Raw genomic sequence first — 20,581 nt, forward strand, 5'->3', positions numbered from 1 at the left:
AGGTCGGATAAATACTTAAGGCTTTACCTTTTCGACTTGCGAGAATACTCTTATCTTCCCCCTCGTGATCATGTCGGAATCGAACGGGTATCTGTGAAATCATTCCTGCGTTGAGACCTCCTCCTGTGCCGTCAATTGATCCCGCCTTTCGAAATGGGCCTTGGCTTATGGCCCCTTAATGAGCAATTAGGACTCATTTATGCCGAAAACATGAATAACGTCATACATCTTAGTCCGCACAGGAATGCAAGGGAATATGCCATTTTGTAGAGGCGCTCGATGTCGGCAGCCCTGGCCCTACACATCATTCGTCCTGGCATGTCGCCCACATGTATCTAGTAATGTCTATCTCACAAATCTGACAGGCCAATTAGACCCCACCGATTAACAGCTTTCTTCTTCATCTCTCATCTTGATATCTATCCCTACATCCCCAACATTACCTTTCGCCGCCCAGCCTATTTTGGCCGTTTCATCCCTGAACGGTCATCCGGTCATGGGCCGAGCTAATGGGTGTATAGCCATGCTTCCTGTACAGTGTATCTGTGAGAGATGGTTTCTATTTCCTACCGTTATCTACAAAGCGTCTACCATGAAGTAGCATCCAATGTAACTACCCTAAAAAGGCACAGATGTCCTTTGCAACATAAAACACAGCGTGGTTGCTTTCAACCGATCAAAGGAAGAAGATACGGGGAACCGGCCCTATTCCCGTATATACTTCCATCACCTTGGCATGAACGCGAAGCCATGTAGTCCAGTTGCAGTAACCTCGGAAATATCGTAACACAACATATCAACGACACTCTTTAGTTTTTGCCACCTGTTCAGTACTATGTGGCTATACGCATGCCATAATCAGCGACTTCTTCCCCGTATGATTAATGAGCATTCAAGTTCCTGAGATGCTAAATCTAGCCTTAAAGGTTCCTTCTAATTACATGTTTTCTCGCACTTTCGGACCCGACTATACACATACATGATCTTGGGTACGTGTGCCGGTGTTCGCTATGACCCGGACAAATACCCAAATACCCATATTCATTTCGTAAGAGCGCTTGTACGACAAGAGATTTTAGGTCTATTAGAGACCTCAGGCCAAAGTGGATTTTAAAATTTACTTAGCCCAGTTGAGCACAATGCCGAAAGTGTAGAATGTATAAATCTACTCAAGGGAATATCTGTCCGGTGCGGCACGGTATGCCAATTTTCGAAATGGAGTTTACTGGCCGGGAAGGAGAAAACAAGCGGTGAAGTTTCAAACGTGACTCTAGCCTAAGGCTCTATTCTCAAGATGCTTGACTGATTCGCTTCATTAATCTATCCATGTTGCACAGTTTAAAACTCTGTCAGTCGTATGCACCAATGTAATTACAAATAACTCCCATGACAAACTCGGACTCCTTTCCCACATGCTACAACTTCGTTTTGGAAGAGCACTTACGTCTAAGTGACGAGCTTCGCGCGCAAACTCACACTATAGCTGGAGTTTATGCCGGTGTATTTACAGCCTCTTATTGGGCGATCGCGAAATTTCGACACCAATGACAACCGTGTGCAAAACCAAAGGAGAATTTCTAATCAATCCGTGAAGACGTCATTATTGGTTAGTATTGCAAATTCAAATTTAGATACTGTTCTGAAACATCTTTGAGAGCCAGAGTATGCTTGTGGCCCATATGAGTACCATATAGCTCTATAAGCGCTCTTTAACCTATCCAAATGAATACGAATGTGTTTTACTCCGGCTGTTTTGCTTGGGTACCCATTTCTCGGGCTTACATTCATGCGTATGGGATTGGAGGGAATCTTATTCACAACATTCCTTGTCATCAAATAGCATTTATCAGCTGGAATAGGCGATCGAGGAACTCCACACCCCACACTTCTACACCTCCACAGCAGGGTATAAATACTTATAACTTTGACCGTCCAGCTTCTTGTCTAACCACACAATTCTTAAATATCACAAACGCCTTACCATTAGACAAGATGACACTGTCCCATACTATGAAAGCTGTGACTGTTCAAAAAGTGGGTGCGGCATGACGTCGATATTTTTGCAATACTCACCAACTTTTGATACTAGGGAAAGAAAGTTACGATTGAAGATGTTCCCGTTCCTGCTCTTGAACCAAATGAAGTCCTCATTCGCGTTCACTCCGTGGCTCAGAATCCCACAGATTGGAAACGTAAGCAGGTATTTTTATCATACGCACTCGGTATTCGCTGATTCACTCCTGCTAGACACCGATTTTGTTAGCCGTATGTTGGATTTACTTTCAGTAGAGAGATAAATAACTCATACTTCCCAAAAAAGCTGTTGGCAATATTATTGGATGTGATTTTTCTGGAACAGTCGTGAAATTGGGATCTGATTCGATAAATAGAGTCAAAGTGGGGGACACCGTTGCGGGGTTTGTACACGGAGGTAAGCATACAAGTACCGCGTCTAGCATATGTGTGTTCCAACGTCCATTTCTTTGCTGGCAGGAAACTACAAGGACCGTGGTGCATTTGCTCAGTATACTAGAGCTGACTCGGACCTGGTATGGAAGTTCTCCCCGAGCGTGCTATCATTTGAGGAAGCAGCCACTATGAATTGCGCGTACGTTGACTTCATTCATATATCGTTTATTAAGATATCTAATCGTGTATACCAGACTCTGGACAAGTGTTCAAGCGTTTTATCATCGCATGCACCTTGATGAGCCCTTCTCAGCTTCTTCAAACAATGACTGGATCTTAATATATGGCGGCAGCAGTAAATCAAAGTATTCTCCAAACCGAAGATGTAAAACTAATATACTCTGTCGTAGCTTCGCTTGGTCTTTTTTCGATTCAGCTGGCTAAACTCTCGGGATATAAAGTTGTTACTACTACTTCCCCCAAGAATTTCGATTTTTTAAAATCACTTGGCGCGGACACAGTGATCAATGTAAGCTTACTTGCTAACCTGGAGCTATTGCGATAATTATCACATTATCAAAAGTATAGGGACGCCGATGTTGTCGCCCAAATCCAGAGGGCCACTGGAAATTCGCTGAAATTTGCGTTTGATACCATCAGCGAAGAGAATACACAGATCACATGCGTAAAGTCACTTACTCCCGCCCCAGAGGGTACTACCCCAGGCAAAGTTGTAGTTGTACTTTCGCCCAACAAAGAGGCAGAAGCGTTGCGGAAAGATGTTGTCATCCAGGGTAAGCTATCGTTGAGTTAATCATCCTGAATATTTTATTCACAGCCCGGTCACACTGACTCCTAGGTACTCTGCTGTATACTGCCCTTGGTCGTCCCTTTGAGTGGCCTAAAATCCAGTTCCCTGCTTCACCAGAAGACCGAGCTCACATGGCTTCTTGGATGCCTAAGCTCGAAGAGCTTGCAGCCAAAGGTCAGATCAAACCAAACCCGGTAAGGCTGTGGCCCGGAGGGCTGGAGGCTGTGAACGAAGGCTTCCAGTATATGCGTGAGGGCAAGGTCAGCGCCGAGAAGATTGTATACAACATTGGTTAGCATTCATCTGCAGAACTCGGGCCATGTATTGTATAATTTTTGTTAATAGAACGCGACTCGCATTTCTTTCCTACATCATCTCTGTTCTGTGCTGTGTATGTGTCCTCCAGTCATATTCACAGTTGCTTCTATGTTCTACGTCGGTGACGCAGTCCACAAAAGACGCAGTATATAATCAATTGTAAACGCTGGGTGCTTGTATGAGGTAGGACCCGACCATCAGTATATATATATACTATTAGGGAGACATACATAACATTTCATACTAACTGATTCATGGGTACCTACTTTCTTAGATTTGATACGTGTCGAAAATACTATTTACCCATGAACTCTTTTCTGGGATTGAGACTTGTAGTTACAACGCTACATTTTACCGGAAACATTTGGACTTATTTTAACATATGCTGCTCATACTAACCCAGTTATTGTTGCGTGTAGCCCATTCAACCACAAGCACTGCTTGCGTCTCAAACCGTATGCCCCTATCCAACGCGCACCAGACCCACAGCCCATGATAGGACGAACGGCTGTTTTGATTGGAAGGGATCACAAAAATGGGGGCCTTCGAGTCTAAACATGGCTTTTGCGTTGCGTGTGATTTTATCTGAGTCGCTGGTGGTACTTGCATCCCCAACGGAAACTTCTGCTCAAACTACAACACCTTTACGTACACAAACATGGCTCCATCAAGGCTTACTCTCTTTGAATAATGTAGTAGTTTGCCAAGCCAAATAACTAACATTCAACAGAACTGATGGTGAATCCAGGACAAATCGCGGGCCTTTAGTCATAAAACAGCTACATTTCAACCCAGCTGATCTACCCGATTGGCTATTTGTGCCGATTGGCATCATTGATATACATGGTACAAGCAGCTGTGCGTCATCTGTTGTTAAGTATAAGTTTATCAAACGGACGCATGCATCATGGCTCCTTTACCCCCTACAACAATCTTGCGCTGGACGGCAGTGTACAGATACTTTACAATAGCTCACAAGCACTTCAAACCCTTTACAAGACACAAAATGGTATTTCCTGTCGTTATGCAGGCATTGGTTGTTGGAGAGGTTAGAGTATTCGTATTTGTACTACTATGTGGGGCTCACAGATTTGATCCAAGGGAAAGAAGGTTGAACTTGAACAGATACCCATTCCAACTCTTGAAATAAATGAAGTTCTCATTCGCATTCACTCAATTGCACAGAATCCTACGGACTGGAAGCGTAAGTTAGAAATTCTGATGAGTGAGCCTGCTCTTTTCTGATTGATCCGGATTACAATAAGACACCGATTTTCTTAGCCGTACGTAGCGCTAGCATTGACCTCTGATAGGGAAATCAATCGCTGACGCTCTTTCTCCGAAGCTGTTGGAAATGTTATTGGATGCGACTTTTCTGGAACAGTTGTGAAGCTAGGAGCAGACTCTATTAGTCGAGTCAAAGTAGGAGATACGGTTGCTGCACATGTGCATGGAGGTACCTACAAAACACCGTATGTAGCATCTTCCGGCTTACATCAATTTCTTGATAGGAAACTATAAGGACCGCGGTGCGTTTGCTCAGTACGCCAAAGCCGACTCGGACCTGGTATGGAAGTTCTCCCCGAGTGTGCTGTCATTTGAGGAAGCGGCCACTATGAATTGCGCGTACGTGGACCCTGTTAGCTTACTTATTATCAAAATCTCTAACCATGCCTACACGGTAGACTATGGACTGTTATTCAGGCGTTCTATCTTCGCATGGGACTTGAAGAGCCTTCATCGGCTCTCCAAAGAATGAATGGATTTTAATATATGGCGGTAGCAGTGAGTCAAATTCAATTCTTGTTCGAAAGAACCACCTGATACATATTAACGCAGCTTCGCTTGGTCTATTCTCAATTCAGCTGGCCAAGCTGTCGGGGTACAAAGTTGTTACCACTACCTCTCCGAAGAATTTCGACTTGCTAAAATCACTCGGCGCGGATATAGTAATCAACGTGAGTCTAAGGAGTCCTTCAGATTTGAAAGACAATTAGTTAACATTCCTTGGTCAAAACAAGTACAGGGATGCAGATATTATCGAGCAAATCCAAAAAGCTACTGAGAATTCGCTAAAACTTGCGTTTGACACCGTCGGCGAAACCGATACTCAAATTATATGCGTCAAGTCACTTGCACCTACTCCTGACGGCGCAAGACCAGGCAAAGTTATGGTTTCGCTTATTCCAAACGAGGATGCAAAGGCACTAAGGAAGGATGTTATAGTCCTAAGTGAGTTGATATTCATAACTTATCATACAATGGCATCATTACACTAAACCTTAGATACGGTTATATACACTGCTTTTGGGCGCTCTTTTGAGTTGGCCAAGATCCAATTTCCCGCTTCGCCAGAAGACCGAGCTCACATGGCTTCTTGGATGCCTAAGCTCGAAGAGCTCGCAGCCAAAGGTCAGATCAAACCAAACCCGGCAAGGCTGTGGCCCGGAGGGCTGGGGGCTGTGAACGAAGGCTTCCAGTATATGCGTGAGGGCAAAGTCAGTGCTGAGAAGATTGTTTACAACGTCCACTAGCTTTGGTCTACCGAATCCCATTCACACGGTAAATAGTTGCCAGAAATGAATTGAAAGCTCAGCACTAGAGCTATTCAAACTCTTTGGATATTGTTCAAATCCGATAACCCTGAAGGACCAAGGCTGTGTCAATATGAGCAGGTTGCCGGATGATCCAGCTATTGCGAGATATTGATGCCTAATTATAGAGTAACGGATGATCACGATCAGGCCGACGGCTCGCAAGATGCACTAAAAACTATGATCTTCTTTGGTTCTTTACGAACCTTTGGCCTTCTCTGTCTTCTGCATGGACACTCTACATGACGTTGGCGCGTTCTTTCTGGCCTGGTGATGCAGCGCGGATAATACCCACGCGTATAGTTCATCGAATTCTTCGGATAACAGCTCCCAATGGCAACCCGCTCCATGATTCAATTAAAGGTACAGTCTAATGGGGATTGCGGCATTTAAGAGCTCTTCGGATCTATCTAGGCGAAGACTACTTCAGCTTAGCAGAGTGGGCCTCCGAGAGTGACCTGCTAGTTTGAGAATATCGCCGATGGGTGTTCTCGGACTTGCCTAATGGGCCTGGTACGTTGGTGATTTAAATATCCGTGAGTTGTGAGCAATACCCTATGTCTTTCCTGAGTTTCCTCACAAGCTACTGGTAAATATGAAAGTCCTTGGGAATTGTTTGATATGCATAGCTACATCAATGATCGTGGCCGGTGCTGCACAAGCATCAACGATCGGGCGTAGGGAGAACTCTGCATACAGCCGTGAGCATTCAAAACTTCCCCCACTATAGCCAAAGGACCCACTGAGCTCTTATTAATAGTTTCGCCCAAGCTCTACACGAATCTCAACCTGGGGCAAATCAAACCCAACGGCTGGCTCAAAGATCAATTACAGCTTCAGGCTGATGGACTGGCGGGTCACTTGAATCTATTTTACCCATTGTGAGTATCCGTATGTTGTTTATTGAGCGGGTCCCGAAATTATTTGCTATAGAGTAACAGAAGGATCCTGGACAGGCGGTACAAAAAATTACTCTGATCTGAATGAAGGTGAGTTGTGCTTAATTGAGCATTTATCCAACGCTCACTTAATTAAATTAGCTGGTCCCTACTGGTTTGTAAGTGAACGTTCTGTGTGCGCACCAAACAATGCCAATTATTACCACATAGCACGGAATTATACCACTAGCTTACGAGCTCGAGGATACTCGATTAACAAAAGCAGTCAAAGACTTTATGGACTATGTTCTCAACCATCAGTATCCTGATGGCTGGATAGGTAACGAAACAGGAGACAAGTGGCAGCCCAGGCACCTTTGGGGACGCTACCCGTTCTTCTTCGGAGCCATTATGATGGTTGAGGCGGACCCTTCGTATACCGATAAGGTGAGAATTCGTACTTTAGAATTGCTCTCACATTTAACACAAATTTGAAATTACCGCAGTTTGTAGCGGCCTTCCACAAGTTCGTAGAGATATCGAATCAGATGTTAAGAAATGGACAAGGAACTAGCGACTGGACTGGAGGAACTCGATGGCAGGATTACGCTATGGCTCTGCAGTGGCTTCATGATTACCATCCCAATGGCAAAGAGGAGCTCCTTGTGGACACGATGCAACGAATCAAAGCTGTATCTACTAATTGGCGTGACGTGATGTCCGAAGCCAAGTTCCCAACTAGCTCGGTCTCCGAGTTTAGGATATATTGGCATGGTAGGATGTTTTGCGTTTTGTGTTTTTTTTTGCTTGCAAATGGTTAACTTCTGACAAGGCGTGAATTTGGCTGAGGGACTGAAGGCTTCCGGAGCAACTTACAGATTCACTCATGATGAAACAGGTTTGTCATTGAAAAACACGCAAGTCTTTGTTCGCTGACACCGATGTATGCTCCAACGCAGAGAAAACTGAGGCAGCAGCAGCTTGGGATCGCTTATACAAGTACCATGGTCGCCCTTCCGGCATCTTCGCTGCTGACGAATACTTGGCGGGGTTGGACGCAATCAGAGGGTAGGCACGAAATTATTTATGCATCTGATATTGATCTTGAATTACGCATGGTAGAACCGAGCTTTGCCTTGTTGTGGTGAGTGGAGCCCCGCATACAACAATGGACAATCTCACAGATTCAATCCAGGAATCTATCTATTCGTTAGCTACACCACAGAACAAACTCATCATTTCAACTCATCCTAATTTTATTATAGATCTTCTTATCTCTATCAAGTGTTCGGAGACGCTAAGTACGCAGAAAGGGTGAGATTTCCGTCTGCCAATCAATTCAATATTCCCTAATTATAAAAGATTCGTAGGCAGAGAAACAGGCTTACAACTCCTTGCCTGCAACCATAAGTGGAGGTAAGCGCACTTAATAAGCTGGCCCGTAAGTCTATTGAAAACGCAATCAGACATGTGGACCCATCAATATCTCCAACAGCAAAACCAAATTTCAGTACGAGATATGAGTCCCAACCCATTCCCAGCAGACGGGTATGTTGAAAAAATTTTGTATTTACTTTTTTTATCTGATGGACCGCATTGAAGCTCGTATTCAAACGTTTTTGGATTAGAGCCCAACTACCCGTGCGCATACACCCCTACCCCCATTGATTTGTAATTGACCACAATCCTGAAACAGATGCTGTACCGTGAACCACCCCCAGGGATTCCCGAAGTTTATCTCTCATGCCGTCGTATCATCCGCCGACCAGAAGTCTTTGACACAGATTTACTTCGGGCCGTTGACTGTGAAGACAGCTCTTTCGGGTGTCGGAGCAAAGGTTTCTATCAACGTTGATACCAACTATCCCTTCTCCGATAATGTCAAGATAACCATCAATACGGACAAAACTTTCGATTACTATATTCGGGTACCTACCTGGATAAACAAGCAGGCCAGTATCAAAATCGGCAATTCGGCTGAGAAAGCTTTCTCTCCCGATAGTACGACCAAACTGCAAAAGGTCTCAGTCAAAGCGGGAACGACCATCATATCGTTGGTTCTTTCGGGAGATATCACTGTTGAGAGCCGTCCTCAAGGATCCGTCGCTATCCATCGTGGGCCTTTCAATTACGCCTTGGACATCCCAAGAAACTCAACCTTGCTGAACACCTTATATCCTGTCAGTAGATATTTGAGACTATTTGTGTATCTCTGTTCACTCACAACCTCTTGAAGGCCGAACCTCGCGCGTCAGATTATCAGTTCGATGCGACAGCCAGCTGGAACTATGCCATCGACCCTTCAACACTCAAGTTTAATCCGGCGCCTGGCAATACTGCCCTGAAAAAGCCTATTTTCGACGCTGGGGCTCCCCACTGAGCATTAGTGTGAAAGGATGCCTGGTAAACTGGGGACTTGCCGGAACTACATTTGTAAAGCCCCCACCTCAGAACGCTACTTGCACGGGTAGCAAGGTCGACCTCAAACTCATCCCCTTTGGCGTAAGTAGACAATATACCATCGTGGTTGCACTTAATGACATGCGCTGCGCATCCTATAGGCCACGAAACTCCGCATTAGTGAATTCCCCGTCGTTCACTAAAGGACGGGAGTGGATCATTGCTTTTGGAAATTTGAATGCAGTAATCAGAATTGAAAGAAATTGTGAATTGAATATCTTAGTGCACAGGATACATTGATATTGTGAATTTCATCTATTTTCTAAGCTGTCGGAGGAGTTCCTCTCGGGCAGCCTGCGCATCTGCGGTACCCTTGCTAAGGCGCATGACCTGGCCTACAACTTTCATAAGGACCCTATCGTTTCCTTGAGCTACGAGCTCCGACTCTTTTGGTAGCATGGAGATTGCAGTGCGGCATAATGCCGTCAGTTCCGATGTGGAAGAAGCTGCTCGAAGACCAAGACTTTCGATGATCTGGGAAAGAGGTAAGTTTGAACGTGTCTCGATTAGATGTCGCATCAGGAGTTTGCCAGAGGTCCCTGTGCGACGTTAGGAAACCTCCCGATTTGGCCATATGAGACTTACCTGTGATTACGTGACTCTCGACAGCGTCCACCAGCTCTCCTAGCCTTTCAGGTGTCAATGGATTATCAGCGAACGTTTGGCTCCTAAACGAGAGTTGACCAATCAACTCATGAAGTAACCAGTTGGCTACTATCTTGGGGTCCCGCCCTCCACGGACAACGGACTCAAAGTATGCTACCGCGCCTAGCCGAGAGGGCTCTTCTCCGTCAAATCCGACGTCTGCACCAGCATCTATGCCCATCAGTACATCCACATCCCGCGACGATAGCTTATAGGTTGAAACCAAGCGTTCTCGCGTTTGAGTGGGAAGGGTCGGCATATGTGCCCTAATGCGTTCGATATATTCCTTTAGAGATATCCAGTTAGTAATTGACTCACAAGCAAATACTACTGGCCAACTTACTTGTTCGATCACCAACGGGGGCAAATTAGGGTCCGGCATATACCTATAATCAGGAGCGCCTTCTTTGCTACGCAACCGGAATGTTTCGGCAGTGTCCTCATTGAAACCTCTTGTTTCTTGGAGTACAGGAAGGCCTTGGTCGAGTAAGTTCTTATACCTTTCGATTTCCGCGTCTGATTCGATTTCAGCTAACAAGCATAATTCAAACTACTCGAATAGGCTTACTTAATGCAACCACAAGCCCGCGAATCGTGTTCAAATTTTTGATTTCGCATCGAGTCCCAAACGGCTCTCCTGGTCGGTTGAGAGATATGTTGACATCACATCTCATAGAACCCTAGGAATGGAGATTGAGTCCAAGATTCATATCGGACATTATGATAACTCACCAACTCCATATTGCCGTCACTTGAACCAACCGCCCTCAGGAGAGCCTGTAGTGAGCGAACATAGGCTGCGGCCTCTTCAGGTGATCTATCATGAGCTGCATGCAGCGTAGGCCATAAAGGTTGATCTAGTGTCCGCAATCACCTCATATCAGGTTCGGATACAATCTCCATCAACGGCACTCCAGCACGGCTCAAATCGACTCGAGTTACCTCGGAATGAGCAGGGGTCGTAGATTTCGCCGTGTCCTACGACTTATGATTAGCGATAGAAAAAGGTATTTCTGCGAATGCTTGCCTGTTCTAGCTGAATCTGTTGTATTCTAACTAGTTTTCCGTCATAGCCCAAGAGCTGCAAGCTACCTCCTCTGGCGATAGGGGCTAATCCAGGTAAGAAGAGCGTATGGAATAGAGACGACATACATACAATATTTTTGAGTTATCTGATACCCAGAGGGAAGATCAGGGTAGAAATAGTGCTTTCTGTCAAAAGAGGATCTCTGTTGAACATCTGATCCCAGTGCGAGTGAAGTACGGATGGCCAAATCTAAGCATTTATTGTTGAAATGCTAGGAGCGGTCAGATTTCTTCATTCCCTTTGATAGATATGGTAATTACCGGTAGACAGCCGGGGAAAGCCGCATCAAATATAGAGACTCTATCACCTGGTAAAACACTTGGGCTCGCATCTAAATCTGTAAATGAGTCTGCAGACGATAGTTAGTACTTATCCAATACCCGCGTGGATATTGTGCAAACCAGAGAATAACTTTTTTCTCGACTTGATTTGAGCATGCACCTCGATCCCAATCACAGACTGCCATTCTGACAGCGGCCTAGCTCTGGTGGCTCTTGTGCCAAAGCTGGCAAAGGGTCGTGTCCATTTCGGATGAATCATGGTCAGGAACAAGTCGAGAGATGTACAACGCCTTTAATTTCAAATAATATAATATCAACTTAGTAGGAGTAAATAAATACAATAAACGATATGTACCACAAACAGTAGCGTAGGGCGTGCGACACAACCGCATGTCAAGTGGAATGAAATGCGATGTCGGACATATGGTGCCAAGAGCTGACTCAACATCGCCCCGTCATCATCAGTTCTATTAGAACGACAGATGGGCGGCTCTGCCCAGGCTCTGTCACATTTACAATTGCCAATACACCCCACTTCCAAACAAAAGCCGATCTCATGCTGTGCCACCAGCCCGCACCGTACCTTTCTTTCACCGCTGTGGGACTAACATGAATATTCTACCAAATCCGTCTGCACTGCATACACTGGTTGTGATGATCATTGCCGAGAGTTAAATGCAGGCGGCCTGGCTGTGAGACCCTTCACAACGCACCCCCTTCCGAGCCACCTCGTCCTTACATCCCTGTCATTGGGCCTTTTACCCTACCTACAGCAAAACTCTCACCCACAACCAACTCCCATGTTCTCTAAGCTTGTAAAGAGATTGCGTCGCGATAACACGCCCGAATTGCCGACTGTTGACTTGTGCAAAGAGGATGCTCTTGCACAATTGATGTATGTGATAGAATTTATCCATCTTTCGCGTTTACGTGACTGAGTGGCAACTACCCAGGCATTACGATACGCAATTCCTAATCGATGACTCTGGCTCGATGGCCGGTACTAGATGGAACGAGGCCCGGGAGGCATTGATGGGGCTTGCTGAGTATACTCTCAAGCATGACCAAGACGGCATCGAAATTTTCTTCCTTAATGACGTGAACAAGGGCGGGTCTGTAAGGGTGAGTAGACCCGTACATATAACTCAGACCTTTGCCTCACGCGTGTTTCAGAACAAAGAGGAGGTCAGACAGCTCTTTTATGCTGTCAAACCCAGTGGGAGCACACCCACGGGGCTCCGAATGGAACAGCTCCTCATGGCCTACATAGCAAGGATCGAGGCTGCCAGGACCAAATCAGGAGGACAGGATCCATTAAACAGTGGTATCAAGCCACTGAACCTGATTGTCATTACCGACGGAGAGCCGACTGACGATCCCGAGGGTGTTATTATTGCTGCTGCTCGCCGACTCGATGCCGGAAACTTCTCGTTAACCCAGGTCGGCATTCAGTTCATCCAAGTTGGGGATGATAAGCATGCTTCGAAAGCTCTCAAGGAACTGGATAACCACCTGCATAAGGACAATAACGTTAGGGTATGTCGTACATTCTCGGCACATATGGACATCGCTAATGCACTACACTTGGTATTAGGACATTGTCGATACTCGCCCGTTCACCGGCAAGGAACTCACAACAGAGGTGCTTGTCGCAATGTTACTGGGCGCCATCAATCGCCGCGTTGACCAGATCAAGAAGCCTGGAAAAGAGTAAACAATGTTTGGGTCCAGTTCAGAGTTACGGTCGACTTCTTTGTTCGTTGCCTTCGTTTCACACCGCCTAGACTCGCGCTGGTGCGATTAGGTCGATAAATTCTTTATAATCTTTTGTGTGTGATTACATTTGATTTCTTTTGTATACCCAGGTTGGCCGCTGAGTGCGGATATCCTTGACCGCTAATTTATAATAAATTCGGTTGCCCATTGATATTTAAACTCCCAGCGCCAGACGGAAACTCAGCCCACCCCTGGATGCTGCCACCACACCTCAAATTCTCACACATCCCCAATCATCATGAATTTCCTCAAGAGAATTACTTCACGCAAGTCCTCGCTACCGGCTAATGGCGACTTGCCCACATATCGCACCGAAAACGCACTGGAGGTTCTGAGGTATGTTTATTCCCCCTGTAATAGTAATTTACTAATTGACGCCTGACTCAAACCAGGGAATATGATATTGTTTTCCTTGTCGATGACTCTGGATCTATGGCAGGATCGCGTTGGAACGAAGCCAGCACAGCACTAGCAGGAGTAGCAGGAATCGCTTCTCAGTACGATCCTGATGGCATCGATATCTATTTCTTGAACTCGCAAGCTGGGGGACCTCATATGCAGGTACGCTCCCAACCCAACGCCGCTCGCGCTCTTTACAAAGTACAGCCTGATTTATGAGATTCAGACGCCTGGAGAGGTTACAAAGCTTTTTCAGGATGTTCAACCGTGGGGTCCGACCCCTACCGGCCGGAGGCTCGACATGCTCCTGACAGATTATATCAACAAGATCGACTATGCCCGCTCTACGGGTGGAGTATACCCCAAGCCGGTCAACTTTATTGTGATAACGGACGGTGTGCCGACTGATGATCCAAGAGAAGTTATCATCCGGGCTGCGCGCCGTTTGGACGCAAACAATGTGCTTCTCAGTCAAGTGGGAATACAGTTCATTCAGGTCGGCGATGATTCTGGAGCTTCCAGAGCACTCAAAGAAATGGACGATAAACTTGGACCCAGGCATGGGATTCGCGTACGTGGCAAACCTGTGGCTTACTTCCATTCAACTGACATGTTCGGGGGCGTAGGATATGGTGGATACCACACCGTACAAGCGCAAGCGCCTAACTGAAGAACGAATCGTTAAAATTTTGTTGGGTGGCATTAACAGGCGTGTGGACAACATGGGCGGAGCTGCCGTGTTGCATCCCTAATATGACTCGATCACGAGAGTCTGAAGTTTTGTACAAATACTATTGCTGTTCTGTTCAGCTGTCTGTTCGTAGTATACTAGTAACCTGGTGCTTTAGAGGTTCCGGTGGTCGTCATGTTTACTTGTAGCATTATAATCAGTAATGTTATTCATCATTTCTATTTCTATCATAGTCCTGACGGTTGGCGTCAAAGCTGTGCAGCCCAGCCGTTTCCGCGATTTCTGTCAAGATCCAGGGGTCGAGCAAGGACACGTGAGGCGCGAACTTATAAAGTCGTTTCCTTGATTCCATATCTAACTTCGTCACCGACCGCTGAGCGCTAGACAGTCATGGGTCAAAACGGTTCCTCTGTCAGCGAAAAGAGGCGGAGCAAGACAAGGATTAACGCACCGCCAGAATTTGGGGGAGCCACGAATTCTGGGCCTGGTAGACGCTCGACCTTGAGCGGTGCGCCCACACGACGGCATTCGACCTTCGGCAGTGGTTCACCCCAAACACCGTCCCCACATCGTAGAGCAGCTTCTTCGGCCTCGCACACGATTCAAGCAGCACATCGTGCGAACAATATAGCTTCTCAGCGCAACTCTCCAATGCCTCTTGGCCATAACATAGCCTCCCAGCCACCTGCTTACTCTTCTGTACCCGAGACCATAATTGAGGCTCCGCCGAGGATGAATAATATCAGAACGGCAGTGCGGAGAACGCATTGGAACTTCTCAAGTTGAGTTTTATTGAGTTGCTAAAGTACGTACTTCTGACTCGAAGCACCACAGAGAGTACGATACTGTGTTTTTGATCGACGATTCAGGGTCTATGGCTGGCGGCCTCTGGACTCAGGCAGGGCGTGCCTTGGCCGGCGTTGCAACTGTCGCATCCCAATACGATGATGATGGCATTGACATTTACTTCTTGAACTCCAGGGAATTCGCTCAGAATGTTCGGGTATGGTGTTATTTCCTTTTCATTGGACATTCACACCTGACCGTGGCGGGATTCTCGCTATAGCACGAATCCCAAGTCTACCAGTTATTTCAGCGCGTCCAACCCCGAGGCTCGACCCCGACAGGCGCTCGGCTGGACATCTTACTTCGGTCGTACCTAACCTCTATCGAGCGGGCGCAAGAAGAATTCGACTCGCAGGACCCCGAAATTACTGGAATCAAACCTGTCAACTATATTGTTATAACGGACGGCGCGCCTTCGGACGATCCAGAAAGTGTGATCGTTGCTGCGGCCAAGCGATTGGATAAGGGAGAGTTTCCACTCAGTCAGGTCGGAATTCAGTTCGTACAAATTGGAAGCGACCCCGAGGCCACCCAGGCCCTGGAAGAACTGGACGATGATCTGGCCGGAAAATACGACATTAGGGATATTGTGGATACTACACCGTACACTACAGAGTTGAGCGGGGAGACTTTGATCAAAATCTTGTTAGGTGGTGTGAATAAGAGGGTGGACCGACGAGGTGGAGGTGCTGTGATGCGGTAGTTGTGATCTAGCTTGTTGGTGTTTCTTGGCAACACATTGTGTATAGTTATGACAAGTTGTATTTTTCGTTAAGATTGCATATCTTTACTTTGCTGTGACTTAATAAACAATCTTTGCTTTTGGTGTTCGAATTGATAGCGTTGAGAGTTTGCATATAGCCATGTTGTTAGTGCTTGCCGTGTACTTTCACCTCGCACAATTGACTACAAACACACCACCGTAATACAACCACTGTATGAGGCTATTCTGCCAGTCTATCATATACTGCTGTAGTTCTTGTAGAATAATGAGCAATGCTACACATTATATGTACTGGGTACATTATTCAGAATAAACACATTCAATACTATTATTCATCGGTAAATCCTTCCTTATGTCTTTTTCTTCGCCTGTCGCTTGGTTGTCGATGAAGGGCTGGGAGCAGTGGCAGTAGTCTTTGTTTGGGTACTGTTTGCTGTCGTTTTTTCAGTGGCAGTCTGTTCAGCTCGCTGGGCGGGAGGTTGCTGCTGTGTTCCCACTATCGGAATCATCAGCTACCGATTGGATGTCTCCCGCCGGTCAGTCACTCACGGTACTAGGCTTTTTCTTCCCGTCATCCTTGTGGAAAAAGTTGATGATAAATGATCCAATTGCACCGGTTATAAGAAGGATAGCCCATCGAGGAAGAGCGCTGATTACGTTGTATACACGTCGAGACAAGACTGCATATGTGTGAAGGTATGGTTGGCTAAGTTCATAATTTGATTAGATGTGGTCGCCAAAATCATGAGAGACATACCGACTACCACCAGGAGCCCATGGACCGGACCAGGGCTCGGTTTCTTTCCATCCGTCGATGACCACGAATTTGTGGAGCATCGCGGGGTCCAAAACAATCTGACCTGGCTGGTAAAAGCGGAGTGTGTTGCCGTTATCCTTGATGACAATCAATGTCGGGGGCCTATCCATACCCAAGTTTATATGAAACAAGTGAGTTGGCTTGGAGGTGGGCTTACTTCCAAAGCATCCATTCGGTTGTGATTTCTGTCTCGGCAAGATAATCGACCCGGGCCCATTTGACATGTTCCGCATCCCCAGCGTCGAGTGCAAGTTGATATGCTTTATCAAACGCCTCATCTACAAGTTTCGACATGGTATCTTGTTTGCCAACCGTTCTGTGCGAGCATATAAGTCGGGAATTTCAAAAGCAGAACAGGCAGAATGGCTCACACGACAACAAACCAAGTGCGTTTCTCTGCCTCTTCGGGAGAGCCAAAGGTCTCGTTCTTGACAAGAAGCTCGTAATTACTGTCCGTGAGGAGGGGGATACGTTCATCCCATCCTCTTTCAGCAGCTCGTTTGCGCGCGAGCTCCAATTGTTCCACCGCATTAATGCCAATACCTGTCGGTTGATTAGTTAATGTCCGTAAGAGGTGCTTTACACGCATACCAGAAAGTGCGCTAGCAATTGGCCCCTCTGTGACAATCTTGCCAAGATCCAATGTTTTGACGAGAACTCTTGCCAGTTCCATTGGCAGCTGGAGTAGCTGCACTTGCTGATGTAATAGTTTCAGCGTCGACAGTCTCGGTGGGGATGGCCTGTCCAGGGGTCCATCCTTCAGAGAAGTACTGAGCCTGCACAGAGCTAAGAGCCAACAAGAGGCGGGACGAGGCGCATCGTGGTCGGATGGAGGAGCATACGATAACAAGTGCTAGCGCCATGTGCTCCAAGCGCCTAATCCCCTCCGATCAACTGACATAATCAGGGCTGGGGACCCCGACACGTCGCCCGCAGTTATTAGTAGCACATCCAACTACGACGATGAAGCTCGGGTTACTGGCGTTAGCGATAGTAGGGCTGGTCAAAGCAGCTCCAGCGCGTAAGTCGTATACAAGATATTATTGATTTTGCTTATAATTAACTCATTTGGTTCGCAGCTCCAAGCGCGGCGTCGTTCTACGTAAAGCACATCCCGGACTTAAATCCGCAACACACCGATGATCATCCTTTACATGTATACGCTGGTCACTTACCCTCCGACCCCAAACCGCCTAGTGCAGAGCACTCGAAAGATGTCCAAGCTCATCTGTATTTCGTCTACACCAAGGCTCGGCGCACTGCTGATCGGGAGCGTGTTATATTCTGGTTTAACGTGAGTTGGAATTGGTTTATTTGTGTCTTAGAACCGTGAAATCAATTCTAATGTCATTTCTCAGGGTGGGCCAGGATGCTCCTCGTTTGATGGACTTATGATGGAAGTCGGGCCCTGGAGGGTTGATGGCAAAGGCGGGTTGAAACTTATTGAAAATGGATGGGAGGAGTATACACATGTGGTATACGGTAAGCTATTTGCGCACCCAATCAATATACTCGACTCACTCCTTTCCAGTCGATCAGCCCCCTGGTACTGGCTTTTCGTACACCAGTACAGATAAATATTTGCATGAATTGGATGAGGTATATCTCTTATACACTAACACCGATTCAAGGTGCTTATAGCCTGTATACAGGCTGCCTCACATGTGGTCCAATTCATGAAAAACTTTTATGCAGTATTCCCGGAGCTCGAAGAGATGGATGTCAGTGCTCTAGACCCAATTGGTTGCTCCACTAACTGTCTTGATAGACTTACCTATCAGGCGAATCCTTTGCTGGTCAATACATACCCTACATCGCCGACGCCTTACTCAAAACCTCTTCCCCCTCTTCCCCCTTGCGTGGGATCGCCATCGGTAATGGATGGATCGACGGACGCAACCAGTACCCCGCCTATGTTGATTTTGCAGTCGACAAGGGTCTCATCAAACGTGACTCAAAAGAGTTTGGCAACATTCAGAAGACAATGGATAAATGTTGGAAAGCGCTTAATTCGACCAAGTCGCATGTAAACATTGGCGACTGCGAAACTGTCATGAATAGTGTGACGGATGCATTGATTACTTCGTATGTCTATCTCTTTGTTGGACCATCCCCCAGGCTGATGAAGGGTCGATAGCGTAAACGGCAAGAAAATGTGTTTAAACGTGTATGATATCCGGCTTTCAGACGAGTACCCGGCTTGCGGAATGAACTGGCCCCCGGACCTCAAAGATGTATACACTTACTTGCGCGTATGTCTCTTTCCTATTATCACTATCATCGGATTGGCTGAAATCTTTGGCCCGATCAGCGGAAGGACGTGACCTCGGCGTTGCACGCAACTGCAAAGGCTGAAGCATGGACCGAATGTCGAGGCTCTGTTGGGCAGGCATTCTATACGAAAACGTCCCCATCGTCCGTGACTCTCCTTCCAGGACTCCTTGAACGCGGCGTGCGTATTTTGTTATTCAGCGGCGATCAAGATTATATATGCAACTACCTCGGCACTGAACGTTTGATCGCTGATTTGTCGTGGAGTGGAGGGAAAGGGATGGGCGTGAGTCCTTCTCCTACTTATTATAGATTTCGACTAATTATGCGGATTAGAATGTGACATCTGCTGGGTGGAGCGTAAACGGCACTGAGGCTGGGTGGTGGCAAGAGTCAAGAAATTTGACATACGTCAAGGTATGTCTATCGGAAAATAATTCAAAAAGTCTGGACCTTCCTTACTATCCCACTCCGTAGGTAGCAGGCGCATCACACATGGTTCCCTACGACGTACCTCTGGCTGCGCACGATATGATTCTTCGTTTTATGGAGGTCGATTTTGCGAAACTTTCAGGAGGAAGCGCAACTCTTGTTTCGTCCAAAGTGGGAGACGAGGTCAAGCCTATTTCGGCCGGCTTGGAGCCTGGGAAGAACGCGACAGACGAAGGAACCGATAAAGGAAAAACTAACACAGAGCAGGATAAGGCAATGTGGGAAGGTACGTTCGACATGTGTAAACTTGGATGGCTTTTTTTTGGCATGGATTGGATTGGGTGGAGTTGCTATATGGGAGATCCTATATTAGCTAGTGGAGGTTTCCTATAGTGGCGAGGCACTGTTATTTGGGACCCCCTATGAAGATTGGAGGTTGCCCCTAGAACACAGGCCGCGCGGTGCTCCTATCGTGGTCGAGTTCTTCTACACGATAGAGACCTTCCTTGCCTGGCGCCAGATGCTGCTTTTAAGCTCCACTCGGGTGATACTCCCGGTGAAGAAGAGGACCGGTGATGCCTTGCCTTTCTCTTAAACGTGTTCTGGGTCAAGGGGGCATCTGTAACATCCCATCTTGCGACTGATTTTGAACTTCACCTTGCATGCGGCGTTTCTCCAAGATTGGAACTGATCTTTGGTCTGCCTTATGTCCCGGCACGAATTGAATTTGGTGTTCTTACACTGACTCAAATCCTTAACCCTGCCGAATCAAATATTATGCGTCAAATCTGGAACTAACACATTGCTTCGTATACAGCGTACTACAATGCAGGCTCGGCAGCGCTCATCCTAGTCATTATCCTCGTTTTTATCGGGTTGTTTTTGTTTTGGCGCTCAAGACGCTCCGCAAAACTCGGTCGGGTAAATTTGCCGACTGAGCAGGACCAAGAAGAACGAATACCCTTGTCTACTAATGTGGGTGCTGCAGTGTCGCGTGATGATTTCGGCCAAGACCGAGATAGGCGAGGCGAGAGCGAGCCAATATTTGATGTGGGTGATGATAGTGGGAGTGAAGATGGGGATAAGAGGCGGAGGTAGTAGATTTGGGTTTGGTATGCATGCATAGACTTTGGACGTACATT

At 46.6% G+C, this 20,581-nt stretch overlaps 9 protein-coding genes across 9 annotated transcripts; 7 read left to right on the forward strand and 2 right to left on the reverse strand.

Moving 5' to 3' along the window:
- Positions 1 to 2,010: 2,010 nt before the first annotated feature.
- Positions 2,011 to 3,516, forward strand: RhiXN_03762 (Zinc-binding dehydrogenase; the record flags this gene model as incomplete). Its single annotated transcript, XM_043323579.1, has 9 exons — positions 2,011 to 2,034; positions 2,090 to 2,192; positions 2,248 to 2,265; positions 2,321 to 2,431; positions 2,494 to 2,608; positions 2,664 to 2,764; positions 2,820 to 2,938; positions 2,993 to 3,203; positions 3,269 to 3,516. 9 exons carry the CDS (start codon positions 2,011 to 2,013, stop codon positions 3,514 to 3,516), a joined length of 1,050 nt encoding a protein of 349 aa, XP_043175998.1.
- Positions 3,517 to 4,544: 1,028 nt separating this feature from the next.
- On the forward strand, positions 4,545 to 6,072 carry RhiXN_03763 (Zinc-binding dehydrogenase; the record flags this gene model as incomplete). The annotated part of the gene is made up of 9 exons (XM_043323580.1): positions 4,545 to 4,586; positions 4,640 to 4,742; positions 4,804 to 4,821; positions 4,884 to 4,994; positions 5,050 to 5,164; positions 5,271 to 5,323; positions 5,378 to 5,496; positions 5,560 to 5,770; positions 5,825 to 6,072. 9 exons carry the CDS (start codon positions 4,545 to 4,547, stop codon positions 6,070 to 6,072), a joined length of 1,020 nt encoding a protein of 339 aa, XP_043175999.1.
- A 697-nt stretch (positions 6,073 to 6,769) lies between these two features.
- Positions 6,770 to 9,390, forward strand: RhiXN_03764 (glycoside hydrolase family 127 protein; the record flags this gene model as incomplete). Its single annotated transcript, XM_043323581.1, has 16 exons — positions 6,770 to 6,833; positions 6,893 to 7,013; positions 7,066 to 7,121; positions 7,173 to 7,189; positions 7,242 to 7,457; positions 7,517 to 7,784; positions 7,843 to 7,908; positions 7,970 to 8,078; positions 8,133 to 8,154; positions 8,206 to 8,219; positions 8,276 to 8,324; positions 8,381 to 8,426; positions 8,477 to 8,558; positions 8,613 to 8,651; positions 8,707 to 9,190; positions 9,247 to 9,390. The coding sequence occupies 16 exons, from the start codon at positions 6,770 to 6,772 to the stop codon at positions 9,388 to 9,390; spliced, it is 1,797 nt and encodes a 598-aa protein (XP_043176000.1).
- A 335-nt stretch (positions 9,391 to 9,725) lies between these two features.
- On the reverse strand, positions 9,726 to 11,742 carry RhiXN_03765 (aspartyl-tRNA(Asn)/glutamyl-tRNA (Gln) amidotransferase subunit B; the record flags this gene model as incomplete). Its single annotated transcript, XM_043323582.1, has 10 exons — positions 9,726 to 10,009; positions 10,056 to 10,401; positions 10,459 to 10,631; positions 10,684 to 10,795; positions 10,848 to 10,932; positions 10,990 to 11,093; positions 11,173 to 11,225; positions 11,272 to 11,413; positions 11,463 to 11,551; positions 11,604 to 11,742. 10 exons carry the CDS (start codon positions 11,740 to 11,742, stop codon positions 9,726 to 9,728), a joined length of 1,527 nt encoding a protein of 508 aa, XP_043176001.1.
- Positions 11,743 to 12,283: 541 nt separating this feature from the next.
- On the forward strand, positions 12,284 to 13,197 carry RhiXN_03766 (VWA domain-containing protein; the record flags this gene model as incomplete). The annotated part of the gene is made up of 4 exons (XM_043323583.1): positions 12,284 to 12,378; positions 12,437 to 12,605; positions 12,657 to 13,019; positions 13,078 to 13,197. The coding sequence occupies 4 exons, from the start codon at positions 12,284 to 12,286 to the stop codon at positions 13,195 to 13,197; spliced, it is 747 nt and encodes a 248-aa protein (XP_043176002.1).
- A 300-nt stretch (positions 13,198 to 13,497) lies between these two features.
- Positions 13,498 to 14,410, forward strand: RhiXN_03767 (VWA domain-containing protein; the record flags this gene model as incomplete). Its single annotated transcript, XM_043323584.1, has 4 exons — positions 13,498 to 13,595; positions 13,652 to 13,820; positions 13,885 to 14,229; positions 14,285 to 14,410. 4 exons carry the CDS (start codon positions 13,498 to 13,500, stop codon positions 14,408 to 14,410), a joined length of 738 nt encoding a protein of 245 aa, XP_043176003.1.
- Positions 14,411 to 14,739: 329 nt separating this feature from the next.
- On the forward strand, positions 14,740 to 15,898 carry RhiXN_03768 (VWA domain-containing protein; the record flags this gene model as incomplete). Its single annotated transcript, XM_043323585.1, has 4 exons — positions 14,740 to 15,048; positions 15,096 to 15,154; positions 15,184 to 15,352; positions 15,416 to 15,898. The coding sequence occupies 4 exons, from the start codon at positions 14,740 to 14,742 to the stop codon at positions 15,896 to 15,898; spliced, it is 1,020 nt and encodes a 339-aa protein (XP_043176004.1).
- A 349-nt stretch (positions 15,899 to 16,247) lies between these two features.
- On the reverse strand, positions 16,248 to 17,409 carry RhiXN_03769 (uncharacterized protein; the record flags this gene model as incomplete). The annotated part of the gene is made up of 6 exons (XM_043323586.1): positions 16,248 to 16,415; positions 16,469 to 16,625; positions 16,677 to 16,838; positions 16,894 to 17,052; positions 17,108 to 17,279; positions 17,328 to 17,409. 6 exons carry the CDS (start codon positions 17,407 to 17,409, stop codon positions 16,248 to 16,250), a joined length of 900 nt encoding a protein of 299 aa, XP_043176005.1.
- A 290-nt stretch (positions 17,410 to 17,699) lies between these two features.
- RhiXN_03770 (Serine carboxypeptidase) lies at positions 17,700 to 20,537 on the forward strand (the record flags this gene model as incomplete). Its single annotated transcript, XM_043323587.1, has 11 exons — positions 17,700 to 17,757; positions 17,816 to 18,030; positions 18,095 to 18,218; positions 18,268 to 18,335; positions 18,389 to 18,457; positions 18,505 to 18,821; positions 18,874 to 18,988; positions 19,048 to 19,293; positions 19,344 to 19,424; positions 19,485 to 19,725; positions 20,257 to 20,537. The coding sequence occupies 11 exons, from the start codon at positions 17,700 to 17,702 to the stop codon at positions 20,535 to 20,537; spliced, it is 1,815 nt and encodes a 604-aa protein (XP_043176006.1).
- Positions 20,538 to 20,581: the final 44 nt, after the last annotated feature.

This window comes from Rhizoctonia solani, chromosome 1 (assembly GCF_016906535.1).
Source record: "Rhizoctonia solani chromosome 1, complete sequence".
NCBI lineage: Eukaryota > Fungi > Basidiomycota > Agaricomycetes > Cantharellales > Ceratobasidiaceae > Rhizoctonia > Rhizoctonia solani.